The sequence below is a fragment of the Gopherus evgoodei genome, chromosome 5 (assembly GCF_007399415.2).
Source record: "Gopherus evgoodei ecotype Sinaloan lineage chromosome 5, rGopEvg1_v1.p, whole genome shotgun sequence".
NCBI classification, from domain to species: Eukaryota; Metazoa; Chordata; order Testudines; family Testudinidae; genus Gopherus; species Gopherus evgoodei.
In genome coordinates, this window is record NC_044326.1 from 114,627,832 (window position 1) to 114,643,666 (window position 15,835).

General features: G+C 41.0%; 1 protein-coding gene across 7 annotated transcripts in view; it reads left to right on the forward strand.

The window, feature by feature from the left end:
* MCUB (mitochondrial calcium uniporter dominant negative beta subunit) overlaps positions 1-15,835 on the forward strand; it is a 109,130-nt gene that overhangs the window by 84,826 nt on the left and 8,469 nt on the right. For 6 of the 7 annotated variants that reach the window (XM_030564574.1, XM_030564575.1, XM_030564578.1 and 3 more), the window contains 5 exons: positions 6,902-6,977; positions 7,447-7,617; positions 8,852-8,905; positions 14,664-14,768; positions 15,252-15,412. In XM_030564574.1, coding sequence (XP_030420434.1) covers positions 6,902-6,977; positions 7,447-7,617; positions 8,852-8,905; positions 14,664-14,768; positions 15,252-15,412 — 567 coding nt within the window. Of the gene's footprint in view, positions 1-287; positions 307-6,901; positions 6,978-7,446; positions 7,618-8,851; positions 8,906-14,663; positions 14,769-15,251; positions 15,413-15,835 lie in introns of those variants that run through there. The other variant, XM_030564577.1, reaches the window with a different exon arrangement.

Consider the following 15,835-nt stretch of genomic DNA (forward strand, 5'->3'; position numbering starts at 1 on the left):
CAGGCTCCTCTCACCGTAGCACTAAGTAACACAAAGGAGCTGGCTCAAGTAAATAGTGGCTCAACTATAATTAAGGAATCTTGACCACATTAGAAGTAAACTCAATGTTCTCAGAGGAGGAACTGTACCCAAAACTATTGCATTAACATCAAATGGAGCTTTACAATAAATAAATTAGAAAACTTATCAAAGATGTTTTATAGTCAAGAACAAGGCAATTAAAACCCAGGCTGGAGGCTGTTTACGGACACCATCACTGAGTCACAGAAGGCATTGAGACTCCTAAATGAAAAAGAAAGTAAGATGGTAAGTCAAAACCGGTATTCTTAAATAGCCAGGCATCAAATGGTAATTTTAGACAATCAGGTATCTTTTAGTAAATGGAAATTCAGCCCAAGTGAAGTCAACAGAAATGAATGTAAACTATGGCAGGTAAAATGTAACATGAAACTGGGGGGATTAATCTGGAGAATAATTAACCTAAAATGTTGTTAACCCATAAATTATTTAAGGATATTGGAAGTAGGAAGTCTATAGGAAATTCAATGGGTCTGTTGGGCCCCCAGGTGGGTAAAGGGGACTAACTGAGGAAGATAATATCAGAAAATGTAGAGAAACTAAATTATTTCTTTGCATCAGTCTTCATCAAAGCGGATACTGGAGAGAGACATACCGAAGGCCACTCTTTTCAGGTAATAAAGATGAGAAACTGTCAGATTGAGGTGTGAAAAGAGGAGGTCTAGAACAAGTTGATACATTAATTAGCAACACGTAGCCAGGTCCAAACCGCAAACACTCAAAAGTTCTGAAGGAACTTAATGAAGTGGCTAGACTGCTAACAAAAATGTGCTGTCTTTCATTAATATCAGCTATTCTCCTGAACGGTAGCAAAAGTGGTCTCTGTTGTTCAGTATTTAATAATAAAACATTAAGGGTGATCTTGGGAACTACTCCATCTGTGAGCCTGTGGTTTTAGTACCAGACTTACTGACTAAAACCAATAAGTAAAAAGAGTTATAAACACCTAGATGGACATGATATAATAGGGACAAGCCTCCATGGTTTCCAGAAAGGCAAATGTATTAATCTATTAGAATATTTTAATTAGAATTATTTGACTATGTCAGCAAAATAATTGGTTGACATCTGTTTAGACCTTTTTCTGATTCTCACTGTGAGAGCTCATCCACTGAGCCTGAATTGTGTAAGGCAGTGGTCCCCAACCTTTTTGTGGCCAGTAGCACATTCATGTTTTCAGAAGAGTGTGGCGGGCGCCAACAATTACTCACATGCAGAGCCGGCTCCAGGCACCAGTGGAGCAAGCACGTGCCTGGGGCAGCACATGCTATGGGGCGGCATTCCGGCCATTCTGCAGAGTCAGAGTGGGTTTTTGTTTTTGGCTCCAGTTCTGGGCAATGCAGAGAGAAGCTGGGAGGACAGATAACACAGGTGCCTGCAGCCCCGGAGTACTCTGTCCCCAGCAGGTGTGGGGCCCCAGCTTTTCTCCTCTGCTGGGCACTAGGTGGGCCCCAAACCTGCTGGGGACAGAGAACACCAGCGCTCACAGCCCTGGAGTTCTCGGTCCCTGACAGGTGCGGTGCCGCGGCTTCTCTCCGGCTTAAGCTGTGGCCCCGCGCCTGCCAGGGACCGAGAACACTGGCGCCCACTGTCTGCAGCCTTGGAGAAGCTGGAGAGAAGCCGTGGCCCTGTGCCTGCCAGGGACAGAACACCGGCGCCCGCAGCCTGCAGCCCCGGAGTTCTCTGTCCCTGGCAGGCACGGGGCCACAGCTTCTCTCCCCTGCTGGGGACTAGGAGGGTACATATAAATGCCCCGGCGGGTGCCATGGCGGGAACCACTGGTGTAAGGGATCTGTTTGTAATATGGCTGGCCACTATGTCCATAACTCTTGCAATGTGTAACATAGCTGGGTCAATTAACATTGTTCCATAATTGGATTCACAAGTTTTTGACTGATTACAGAACATAGTTAGGATCACATTGCAAGAGTCTTGTAACTGGGTCCCCTAATTCGCTTGTGTTTGTGCTTTAGGCAAAATGGTTTTGTTTACCCTAAAAACAGAAGACATGATACTCGATTAAGCCAAAAGAAGCTTATGATAGAACGTAACATGTTTCACTTTTGTTACTGTCTGGCAATCAAACTTAGGATGCAGTAAATCCCTAACATGCTTAGGGTTACCTCTTCCAAGGAGTTATTCTTTATCGCTGAAGCAGCGTGTAAAATAAAATTGTAGGATTTTTGACACTCTCACATATTTTGAGCCTTCTCTTGTTTTTTCTACAATGTGTGATGGTTTCATGGCTCTTTAAAAACAGTGACAAATAAATTGCAAGGAGTTTGAAAAGATATTCACTTTTATTGTATCAGTGTGACCTTTCCAAACTGCAATCACTGTAGCCCAGTGCTTTATGCTGGAAGGGATAGGTTAATGGCTAGAGACTCGTACTTGAAATCACATCTGGAACCCCAGATTTAAATCCTGAGCAAAGCAAGGACATTAACTCACCCCTTTGTTTTTCCCATGCAGAGAAACTGGACTTTGCACAGAAACAATCACTTGGCTTGATTTGAATTGTGTTCCTTTGTTGATGTACCTATGTCTTTCTGTACTGCCGCTATATACACTGTGCAGATGACTAATGGTTAGTCTGCATTTACAAATAAATCTTTCTTGATCAATCTGCTCCATAACTGTCTTGTGGAGTAACTATCATCAGTGTCTACTGGTTGTTTTCCCTCCCAGGGTTATCTATTATGTTTTTGTACATTAAACAGCATTGTGCATAAACAGAGACAGTTGCTTAACTAATATTCCCACTCCTTCTGAATCTAGTTGCATTGCTACATATTGTTTGTTAGAACATGGTTTTCAGCATCAGCAGCAATCCTTTGTCATATGTTTTATATTCTGATCAAATATGACTTATTCACAAGGGTAGTCACAAAACAACCCCTATGGCAAATCTTCTAGTGACCTCTTTCCATTGAGTAGATACCAGTTATAACCACTCACTGTTTACTCCTTTTCAGCTATTTTCTCATTTAACAAACCATTTTATCACCTAAAGCATGACTTCACTCTTAGTCAATAACCTCTCCTGCAATCTAAAGCTAATAAAGCCACTTGAATTACCTCTATTTATTTTTCTTTCTCTCTGTGTAAATATTATCCATGTTTGATTATAAACAGGTTGTTTTTCAGGAGGGAAATAAAAAGATATAATCAAAGGGTTTGTTTCTTTGTTTTGAACTAGGGAGAAGCACAGGAATAAATCTTTGCAGAAAGAGAAACCATATAAAATATGTATTGTGAAGCTACTCCTTTTGTTTCACTCAAACATTACTTCATTAACAGATCCAAATTATATCCATTTTATCTTATTGACAGAATTGCATTTAAATCTTTATAAATACAGTATACAAAGATTTTTTCCAGTGGATTACCAACAATACACACAGTTGTCTAAAGAATACACCTATATTTTCTATAGAACTCATTCCAACTAAGCCATCTATAAAGTGAGTGAGTATTTTCCAACTGATTATTATTGAGTAGGTTGTCCACTGTCTAAACATGTTGATGTCAAAAATCTTTAACAAAAGAAATAAAGCTGCACCTTAATGCAAACAGTGTGGTACAATGTCCAGGACAAGGTGAACCATAGGTAATTTGTTAATGAGCAGAAGTAACTGCTAATCATATATCAACACAAAGAGGTATGTCTTAAGTAGCTCCCCGGGAGACATTCCTGATGCATTGTGATTATTATATACTAGATTACTGAGGACATATTAGTCTGTTTATTTTGTCTTGCTTAGAAAAGCTTTTCTGAAAAACCAGGATATGAATTGCTTAATTTTTTTTCTACTATCATGCCACATGCTGCATGTGTGGTGCATGTCTTCTGCTGGATGGAGCCAGAACTGCTTAGCTGTGTCATAGGTCCTTATTTGCTAATAGAGAGTCTTCTTTTGCTCAAATGGAAGGAGTTTGTGCTTTTGGAACAGGGAGAGACGATTTCAGTCCATGTTATTGCTATGAAGTTCTAAACTGTAATGCGGCAATCATGGACTGGCAAGCAGCCACCAATTTTTTTTAAACAATAATTTAAGATATTTCTGTATTTAATGTATGGTTCCTGCCCACTGTCTAGACTCAGTTGTCACAAGCAACTGAGAATTTTCTAACCTGAAAACCTCTCACTTTTTAAAACCCTGAAAATCCCAGTTTGCAGGAGGGCAGATACAAAAAACAAAACTCATATCCAAACCCTGCGAACCACCACCCACAAATGAAACACACAACAACACATAGTATGGATACACTGTTTATAAATCTATTCTTTTTGCTAACCTAAAGGGCGCTTACTATCCAAAAATGGAAAGCTCACAATTCAGTTAAATACAAGAACATAATAATCAAGTCCCCAGTCTACTACCTGCGGGGTGGATCCCTTATTCTTTTGTAAATCCCCTTTGATGTGTTTCATAAAGGGTTTAGCTTGCAGGTACTGAAAGCAGAAATATATCTGCCTCAGGCAAAGCGTGTTGCAAGCCTTTCGGGGGATAGTCCTTTTACCTGGTTAACTGACCCCAAACTATGCAGTTTCCTCCTTCCTTGTGAAGTTTCAACCTTTACTTAGTCCAGATCCACACTGTTTTTTGTAACTTTCAATTATGGGGGCAAGGGTTCCCCCCTACCCCCCAAACAGCTATAGTTATACTGACCCAATCTATAATGTAATTGTAGTGGTACTTGCATAAAGGTGACTATAGCTTAGCTATTCCCATATGAAAAGGGAAAAGTTATGCCAGTATTAAGAATCTTTACAATATACCAATCTAACTGGATCCATCCTAGGGGAGGAGTTATGCTGCTTTGACTATACCGATAAAGTTAAAGCACCTTTTGTGTGTAGACAAGCCTTGAGTGAGGCATGTTAGTTATTTACCTGTATTTCAGGGGGTAGACATTTTTAGTGACATTGTTCAGGTTAAAACACCTGCTGCAGGTGTGTGTTCATTCCAAAAGGTAACTATGATTAGGGTCCTACTGGGGAGCCAGCTGTGGTCACTCCATTAGGGTGAACTGCAAAGCATGGGGCAGACAATCCCCCAAAAGCTGCTGGATGGTCCAATATTTAGATTTACCAAGCCAGTATAAAATAGTGTCTTTATTACCTTACTGGGTACTCAGAAGTCCAAACAACACAGTTCCCTTAAAGTGAACCAGCCTCAGGCCTCCAGCCAAGTATCCCCATCAAATATAATTAAAATTTTTGTAAATCTTATTTCATCATATAAAAGAAAAGGTTCTACCAATTCCAAAGGATCGGAAAAGTTTGCCCACCCCTGATTTAAATGCTAGGATGTTCTTTTGATCTCTGAATTACAGAATATAGCATAGACGGGCTTTACTCATACATATGTAAACAGGGCCATCCCTAGAGAGTCTGGTGCCCTATGCAGCCCCCCTGGGACGGGGGCCTGCGCCCAAGAGCTTGGGAGGCTGGAGCAGCCAGTACAGGAAGGCAGCAGGAGTCAGGCCCACGAGAAGTGGACCAACCCAGCCCCAGCCTGCTGCACTCTGCTCCCCTCTTCCCCCAAGCCTGGGAGCCAGGGGAACCGACCCTCAGCCCTCACCAGTGCTGTGGCTGGGAGCCAGCGTAGCGTAGCAGGCTGGGGCCAGGTTGCTCCACTGCCCAGTGAGTGTAGGGCGGGCCCAACTCGGACCCCTGCTGCAGTCCCCCGGCACCCATAGCTCAGGGAACAGGGATTGGGGGAAGGAGGGGTGGAGTGGGGGAGGAGCGGAGCGGGGGGGTGGGAAGAGGCAGGGCAGGGCGGAGCAGGAGTGGGGGCTAAGGGGAAGGGGTAGGGATGGCCCTGTATGTAAATACAGAAAAACACCACCATTACCTCCCCACTTGTCTTTTGAGGGTATTTTGCAAGATGTTTAACCCTTTCTGGCCATGCGTCACAGTAACACAATGGGGCTTTTTACATATTGGTAGGTCTCTTTCAATGGGGTATACGGTGATGAAGATATCAAGTTGTTGCACTAGCAGTGCACTGTAGTTGCAAACAGTAATTGTGTTTGAAATCCGCTATAAAATTATGTCAAGTATCAGAGGGTAGCCGTGTTAGTCTGGATCTGTAAAAGCAGCAAAGAATCCTGTGGCACCTTATAGACTAACAGACGTTTTGGAGCATGAGCTTTCGTGGGTGAATACCCACTTCCTCAGATGCATGTCTGCATGCATGCATCTGAGGAAGTGGGTATTCACCCACGAAAGCTCATGCTCCAAAACGTCTGTTAGTCTATAAGGTGCCACAGGATTCTTTGCTGCTTTTATAAAATTATGAAATACACTGAGTAACCTTGGACCATTTAGTGATTTACTTATTTAGAGTATAATCCTTTTTTCAAATGTACCCAGTATGCTGTTTTTCATTCAACACAGGCAAATGCTGTTATAAGTTGCATGACTTACTCCAAGCAGTTGTGTGCATAATGAGTGGTGATATTCTCTCCTACAAGCCATGACAGTGTAGAAACATTTCAAGTTATTTACAGTGTGCTGCCTAATGCAAAAAGAAGTGCTACTCTATTTCTGAGCAGTGCTTTCATCTTAAGATATTAGTAGCATATTGGGTGAAAGATTAAGAGTATCTGTAAATTGTTGCCTATAGCCTAACTGCACTTTGTTTAGGACAAATAGGAATGGTCCTGCCCAGCAAGCAGAGTCTCTAAAGCCTTTTATACTTGAGGAGATGATTTTTCATATTTTCAGTAGATCACCGTATTGGGCTGGAGACTGCCTCTCACCAAGGAAACATTCTGTCCCAACCCTTTCCTAAAGCCAAAATCTCTGTTGCAGATGCTGCGTCTGAAGCAAACTGGAAATCTGAAGCACCATAAAGCAGCATGCTATAGCACACTGGTGCCATCTGATGGTAAGTTTTTTCTCTTTTCAAATCAACCGAGCTTCCAATTCCAGCCATCTGAAAATGACATGTTTAGAAACATCGAATGTGCATGACTTCAGTTGCATAGCTGCAGGTATCTCTAATTCAGCCACGGTGAGAGGTTACTGCACAGAACTGGGAGTCAGGAGATTGGGTTTTTATTCTTGTCAATGACTTCTTGAGTGACTTTGAGCAATTAACTTACTCTTTTGGAGCTTGTTGCCCCAGGATTAAAATAGGAAGGAGACTTGCTTCATAGTCATGTGGTTGGTCTTAATTATTGTTGATAATGAATAGTGTTCCAGAAGTTAAAGTATGAAGCATTATGTTGTAGTTAAGTACGGTACATTGAACAAATGCAGAAGTACTATGTGTCTTTCTGTATTAAACATCACTGTTTTAAAAAGCAAATGTGAATTTAAAACATTACAATATGGCTTCATTTCTTTTTTTTCAGAAGTAACTGTCAGTTACAGATATGGCCTTCCTGTGGTAACTCTTATGTTACCCTCAAGAAAAGAGCGCTGTCAGTTTACCATCAAGCCAATGTTAACAAGGGTGGGGACCTTCCTGCAGGATATACAGAAAGAAGATAAAGGAATTGAGAGGGCAGAAGTCTTTACAACAGGTATCTGCAAACTCTGCTGCCTGTTTTAAAATAACCTGAACTTGTCCTTTCTTAAACAAGGTTTAAAGAGTAATTGCCTTGGGCAGTATTCTTTTTCTCGGTCATTGATCAAATTCTATAGAACTAAAGAGGATGGGTGGTTCTTAATTGTTAGTACTCCTTAAGAGCATCATAAATTAATGATGTTTCATGGGTTAATTTCAGTATCTCCCTAGAGAAGCCTGATTAAAAATACAGAATTTGGACCTGTCAGTTTAACCTTTTTATGATCTGGTACTTTTCTTTGATACAGACTTCAAAAAGCTCACCTTTTTTACAGGGATTTTTAATGCTTCTGGCTTTCCCAATATGTCTCCTACCACTAGTCTTACAGGCCCCTGCACTGGGTTGGGAGAGAGTCTCTGTGTGACTAGTTGTTGTGTCAGTCAGTGTTTCTGTGAGTATGATGTAAAGGCTGGGAGACAACTTGAGAATAATAATAGGTGAGGCTTTCTTTAGCTGGAGGCATAGCTTTTCTTTTCATGAATGTGTCTTGTGGTGTTCTGCAATCAAAACCAAGTGAGTTCCATTATTCTGGCAATAAAATCCACTGTGGAACAAAGATCTCAATTCTTATAATTCCCTGAATGAAGAAATTCCTAAAGACTTGCTCAAAGATGGGTATGTGACCCTTAAATAAGCAATTTGAGATTAACCCATAGGCTTGTTGTGCGGGACTTTTTGAGTGGGTTAGTTACTTTGTTTTACAAACTTAAAACCCCTTAATGAAGAAAATATTGCCATTGGCCTGCTGCTTTTATTTCCTTCAACCCCATACATGCTTTCCCTTGATGGCCTCTCATACTTCCATTGTTTGTTACTCCAAAATCTTCCTCTTCACCACAATCTCTTCTACCTATCCTGTCTCCTTCTGTCTGTCAGCATATCTTTCTGGATAACCCAGATCACAGTGGGGAAAATTGAGGATCTTGTATTACTTTCTCTGTTAACAATTTCACTACAATTCCTGTTTCCTAGGCTCACAGCCTCAGTGTCATATTTGACCCTCTTCTCTTCTCCCCCCTATGTCCAATTTGTTGCAAAATCCTCTTTATTCTTCCTGTATGTTTCTAAGGCTATGTCTATACAACCCATCAGATCAGCAGGCAGCAATCGATACAGCGGGGGTCGATTTATTGCGTCTACTCTAGACGCCATAAATTGAGCGCTCTCCCATTGACTCCTGTACTCCTAGGTGGACTCGACGGGGGAGCATTAGCAGTTGACTCACTACAGGGAAAACACCATAGTAAGTAGATCTAAGTACATTGATTTCAGCTACGTATGTAACTTAGATTGCTCTCCCCCACTAGTGTAGACCAAGCCTAAAAGATTTCCTCTTTGATTTCTCCCTCCCCAAGCCCTTGTCCTGTGGCTTAATCGTCTTTTGCCCCAGATTGATGCAAACTGGACTGTTGTGACCACCTTGATTCCCCCCCTCACACCCCTACAATCAATTCAAAATGTTGCTGCCAAAACGATCTTCCTTACCCAGGGCCAGCACTACCATTTAGGCAGTCTAGGCAATCGGCTAGGGCGCCAGGATTATCGAGGGGGCGGCATTTTGCCGGGGGGGGGGCGGCAGGAGGCTCCGGTTGACCTGCCACAGGCGTGCCTGCGGATGGTTGGCTGCCCCCGTGGCTCCACCAGAGCCACGGACCAACGGACCCTCCGCAGGAATGCCTGCAGCAGCTCCACCGGAGCCGCGGGATCAGCACGGGGGGCAGCGAAATGGCTGTGCGCCTAGGGAGCGGGAAACCCTGGCTCCGGTCCTGTCCTTACTAGCCACTCTGACCAGGTCGTGTCGCTCTTTGAATTCCTTCATTGCCTACTCTTGGCCTTTCCAGTGGGTTGAAACGTCTCACCTTCACCTTTGCCCAACACTGTGCTTTCTCACAACTCTGTTATCACCTCGTCTTACATATTTCTCTCTTTTTTTCAGCCCAGGCCCTCCAGCCTTAAACCATTCTCTATCTTTGCGCCTTCTTCCATGCTGGCTTTCACACCAGGAAGTTCTACAACTCCTTCTCTTGCTGTGTTCCAAGCTGCTTCTGTCAGATACCTCTTTAAAACACATTTCTTCTATTGAAGCCGATCAACTGCAGTTCTCTAGTCTCAGAAACATAAAGGGTGCAGTGACCACAACTCTCCCTCAATTATCTCTTACCACCATGGCAATGAGGCAAAACCTGGCAATTGTCCAACATGATGGTTCTTGACTAAACCTTCCCAAAAATCTTCTACAAACATTCAGAATTCTTCTGATTCTTCAACATAAGACTGCCATGATCTATATTGACCTGTCTAGACTGAGTATTGATGGTTAAACTGTCCCCTGCCCCAGCTCCTTCCTCGTACAGACCCCCTCTACAGGCTACTTAACATAGTGGACTCACCCTGTGGCTTCAAGCCCTGTATGTCCTGTGATGGTCTCATTCCCCTGAAAGATGGACACAAATGTCGTCTCTTCTGTTTAGGAGAGTCATGTATGCTGAGTGGGTTTTTGGTGCACCTGTCATTCTCCACAAGAATGTGTAAGTCACAGGACATAAGGCTGAAGCTCCATCTTCTGGAGCAGCCTATGAATGTCTGAGGAGACAAGCTCTAGAGTGCTATTAACAGGCAAGCCAGCCTTATACAGCACCCTGTCTAATAAACAAGCGATTCCAAAGACTGGCGCACAGAAGAGGGTGGTAATAAAGGACTGGGCATGGAAGTAGACCCCAACATTACTGGCACCAAGGCAGCCCTAAAAACTCAGTACTGATCGGGGGCACATTAAGCAAAACTCATTGTCCTGAAGATAGCCCACATAAATCCTTTAGAAACAAAATCACCACGCCCCACAGAATATTGAGCTACTGATAAAGAGCGACAGATTCTTCCAGGCACCTGACTCTGGTGTCGATGCCTACTCTGGATGATCCGCCCCCAGGACAACCTGAACCATCACTTGGATGCTTTTGAAAATGTTGCTATGTATCTTTATTTCTCTACCAATGTTTTAATTTAACAAAACATACATCCTGGTAACAGAGACTGCTAAACACAAAACCACTGGATAAGTTATTAGAATGTGCATCTTCTGCAGTTTTTGGACTATGAATGAGACATTTTTTTTTCACATCTATATAATACAAAACCAAGCAGACTTTCTAATGGAAAGTATACCTTTGGGCTGAAATTTTGTGTTTGTGAGCCAGAGGTGATGCTTTTAAGCAGGGAACTATTTTTTTAATAATCTGTTGAAAATAGAAGTTAATAATGAAGGTGCCTTTTCAACCAGAACTACCCTGTCACTACTGTGGTGTGCTCATACTGTAATCTCTGAAGTAGTATATTACCACTTACAAACTATTACAGTTATAAGCAGGAACTTAGATTTTCCTTTTTGTAATTGATTTTCATCCCTTAGAACAGGGGTCGGCAACCTTTCAGAAGTGGTGTGCCGGGTCTTCATTTATTCACTCTAATTTTAAGGTTTCGCATGTCAATAATATATCTTAACCTTTTTAGAAATTCTCTTTCTATAAGTCTAAAATATATAACTAAACTATTGTTGTATGTAAAGTAAATAAGGTTTCAAAATGTTTAAGAAGCTTCATTTAAAATAAAATTAAAATGCAGAGCCCCCCCAGACCGGTGGCTAGGATCCAGGCAGTGTGACTGCCACTGAAAATCAGCTTGCGTGCCACCTTCAGCACGAGTGCCATAGGTTGCCTACTCCGTCTTAGAACATTTTTTATCTTCTGAATCCATAAAGCGTGTAGATTGATTTACTGAAGGCAATAGTCTGTCTATTTGAGCATGTGGATAAAATATAGGCATTGCAAAAGTTATATTCTGTAACACTTTCTTATTCTCTGCAAGCAAGAAAACAAATTGCTACCCTCAGAACTGTCTGGACTAGGACATATGTGAGTTTTTATAATAGATTATGCTGAAATGTGGGGCTAGCCCCCATCTTTGCAAACAACTAAGTCAGGGCACAATCTTGCGGAAAGTGCATCTGTGAGCACAGCTACCCCAGTAAAAAGTTTTATTGATGTTAGTGGAGTTTACATGGAGTATTTACACTTACAAGTGTAACTGTCTGCTGAATCCAATTCCTGTGTATTAAGCTGAGAAAGTTTAATGTTAACCAACCATTCTTCGCTTCAGTTCAAGCTTCACAGTTACTGTGTTGATATAGTGCACAATGCTCTTTCAATAAGAAATTGCAAGGCCACATATTTTGCAGATGTCCTACCAATTCTAGAGGAAATATGGCTAACTTCACCGAGGATGGAAACATCTCATCTGATAAAGTATCTGGCTTGAATTTATTTAACAGCTGTGACATAGTTAATCTTCTCTGCCGCACACCTTCAAATACCAAGTAATTGTAACAATGAAGAATAACTTTTTATATTTTCTTTATCAGGAAATTAATATTATACTGACAAGTGTTAGCCAAACACTATGGATTATTACATTTTAAAATGTGACACATATATATATATTTAAATAACAAGAAACGAATATCCCAGGAGGTTTTGATTTAAATGTAGATATTTCTCCTGTTTTTGCTAGTAGAGAAAATGGAAGTAGAAAGATCTAACCTAACACTATTAGAAAAAGATAAGATAACCTGAAGTGGCTTGTTTACTTTACTTTTTTTCTGTGGATCTCATTCTAGCACTGTATAAATTTAGACAAATAAAAACTTTTTGTTGACATCTCTGCACCTGCAGTATGATAAATGGGAAGAAAAATTGCCTTGTACAGAAAATTGAGATGTTTTTCAGGCTTCCAATGCTCTTCTGTTTTTTCTCCAGTTAGCAAAGCATTAGACGGGTTAATATAGCTCAATATTGCATGAAATATGAAAAAGAAATCCCGTCTGGCGCTTTCAAACAAGTGTTCCTTTTTGAAGTATTGTTGTCTTAAATGTCATTTTAATGAGACTGCTGAAGCTCATTTACATGTAAATTAGTAAAGTGACATTTGTAAAATGTTGAAAAACTGAGTGGATGTGCACAGTTTAAATTTTTTGGATGAAAGTGATAGTGCTCCAAGTTTGTCACCCTACCCACACAGAGTGAGTAGGGAGAGCCAGCTGGTGTGTCAGCTTCTTGAGCTCATTAATAGAAATCTCAGCAGATACTGCCAAATGGGTCCAGACAGCAGCGTGCCAATGAGAAAGTGAAGTTGTGGAATTATCTACAGTGTGCTTCTACAGCAGGCACATGGAGACAGATGGAAAGTCTGGGACTGTAGCATGGCAGGATAAAACCTCCAATATGCTCAATCAGGAATCATACTTGTATCTTCCCACTCATATAGCACCTCTCAGCCAAGAGTCTCAAAATTATTAATAGGAAATTGGAGGTAAGATCAAACAGCTAGTCAGTGGCAGAGATAGAACCAGATCCCAGATTTCCTGTTTCTCTGAACTCTTCTATATCTCCTGGGCATCTGTCTATTTCAGGTGCTTAGGTCCCGGTTCAGCAAAGTACTTCAATGTGTCCTTAAAACCATTGGGAGTGGACTTAAGCTTGTGATTATGTATTTTCCTAAATTTGGGATCATTAGTACAAGAAGCAAACTGAAGTCAGCAGTTTGCACCATAGATTTATGGAAGCAAATGGGATTGAGGTGGAAAGGAACAACAAAACAGTCCTCACTCCAGTGATTATCATATATGCCATTCATTTATCAATATTTTCAGTGCTTCACTGTTTTAGAGAAGTCCTCTGTCTGCACCTGTCTTGCAGTCCTTCCTATGCTGTTATCTGTTTTGTTCCCTTGTCTGCAATCTTCAATAGTTGTTCAGATTCATGTGAACTGTTAATCTTTTTACCCTTATTTTTCATTGTTGCTGGGCCAATAAGTACTTCCACAAGTCTATGTACAAAAGGATGAGAATGAGTTTGAACTCTCTTCTACAGAGGCCAGTGCACGGTCTCCTTTCTGCCTCCTTACCTCCCTTAATAAGACTATTCCATATACACACCCCTAGCTCCCAACCAAAGCTAAAGCCTGCTTTAAAAATGTGTTAAAAGTGTAAGCACTAAATTTTCCCATCTGTACTGACTGATTAGGAAAATCTGGAGAACAAGAATGCCACAATTCTCTATGCTCAGCTAGAAGAAATCATCCAGGGAAAGGAAATCTGTAACGGAGTGAGGTGTGTTTAGTTTACAACAAATCTTCTTCAGGGTTCAACCAAAATTGTGTGTGTGAATGAGGACTGAAAATATAGGACTTCTATGACTTCTATAGCCATGCTGAAGAGGCCGTCAACTTAATAGTAAAAAGTTGGCATGGAAAGGAGTTACATCTTCATCTTTCTTCCTTCAGTGATTGATACTCTGGTTTCAAACAATAAATCCCAACTAAAGAGAAATGGAGCCACAGTAGTGATACTGTAATTAAGGTTGTAAATAACTTTTGCATCATAATCCTTGAGTTCTTGTGTGGAATTTCTAAGGTCTTACAGTCTTATGTTGTAGTATCCTCCATCCAAAACATTAATGTTTGCAATGTTAGCCTCTCAATGCTTCTGAGAGCTTAACAGAATCATCTCCAACTAAGAAAAAACAGAGACAGACAGAGAAACTTTGACTTAGCTAGGTCCCTCAATAAGTTTGGTGGAGCTAGATCCCCTGAGGCAGAGCCCCATATTGTAACCGCAAGACCATTCTTTGTCTAGAAAGTGAATCTGATCTAACTAGTTGAATTTTCCAGACTAAACAAAATGCAAAAAGAAATGGTTAAAAGTAAACAAGACTTGGTGTTCAGTAAAATGGAGAATTTTAAGGTCTTGGCACAAGTAAAGAGAATCTTTACATATAGCTTTATCTTTACAATCTCTGTCCGTGACACTGAAATAAAAAGGAGGCTGCTGGCAATAGCGAGTTATGCCAAATAGTTCAAATGAAATGCAAGCACATGCAACTGCAGGTTTTTCTTTAATAAAGTAAATTTTGTGTTAGGGATTTAAGCCTTTCTGTTTTCTCCTACAGATGGTAGCAAGATCCCTACTACAGCATTGATGGAAATTTTGTTGATGAATGACTTCAAACTTGTAATCAACAACACAACTTATAGTGTACAAGTCCCTGTAAAAGGTAAGAACCACAGCTGTGTTAAAGTTTTCATAAATCTGATTATCCAGTTACATCTGTTCCAAGGCATATTTTTGTCAATTTTTTTTTAAAAAGGGCCATGGCAGTCCCCACAAAAAATAAGTCTGGCTTCATCTCCCCTTTAAGCCTCAGTTTGTGGCCTCATATAAACACTCTTAAAACAGTGACTGTTTTTTTCTTATAAGAGCATTGCTTGATACATCTTACCAGTCATGACAACCACATTTGCAGTCTTGTAACCATGTTGGTCCTAGTATATTAGAGAGGCATGGTGAGAGAGCTAATATCTTTTATTGGACCAACTTCTGTTGGTGAGAGACAAGCTTTCGAGGATACACAGAGGTCTCCTTGAGGTCACTGTGTAAGATTGACCACTTGTCTCTTTTACCAACAGAAGTTGGTCCAATAAAAAGATACTACCTCACCCATCTTGTCTCTCTTATGACAACCATGGTCTTTTTTCAGAGAAGTGGAGTAGAGAGCATGCTACTGAAGCAGAAGATATCAAATCCTTGGTTCACAGACTGTTCATCGCCCTTCATTTAGAAGACCACCAGTTAAGGAGAGAGAGAGAACTGCTTCAGAAACTGGATCACCTAAGGGAACAGCTCGTACCCCTTGAGCAGGTTGGGAAGGATTTTTTTTTTTAAATATTAAAAAAAAATTTCTCTTAATGAATTTCCGTGACGTGACAGCTCCAGTATGAATGAATGGGCCACACCTTCCTTATTTGTCAGACAGGTAGGTGATGGCCAGTCCATATGCAGATTATTTCCAACCCAATTCCTCCTTCTCATGTTTCGTGGAGTATCCTATTGAGAATTTCTAGAATTGAAGAAAAATTATGGGGAGCTGGCACTACCCTGATCTGCCTGGTTACTTTGTCTGAACCTGGGTGGGTGTCCAGAGTGATATTGGGATATCACAAAAAAATAATTAGTGAGTTAAAAAAGTGTTGTTTTTCTGTGATGACGCTATCATCAGGTCAGCCAGTTGGATCTGACTAATGATGACCATAACTTAGGAAAGGGGCAAACATGGCGAATCTA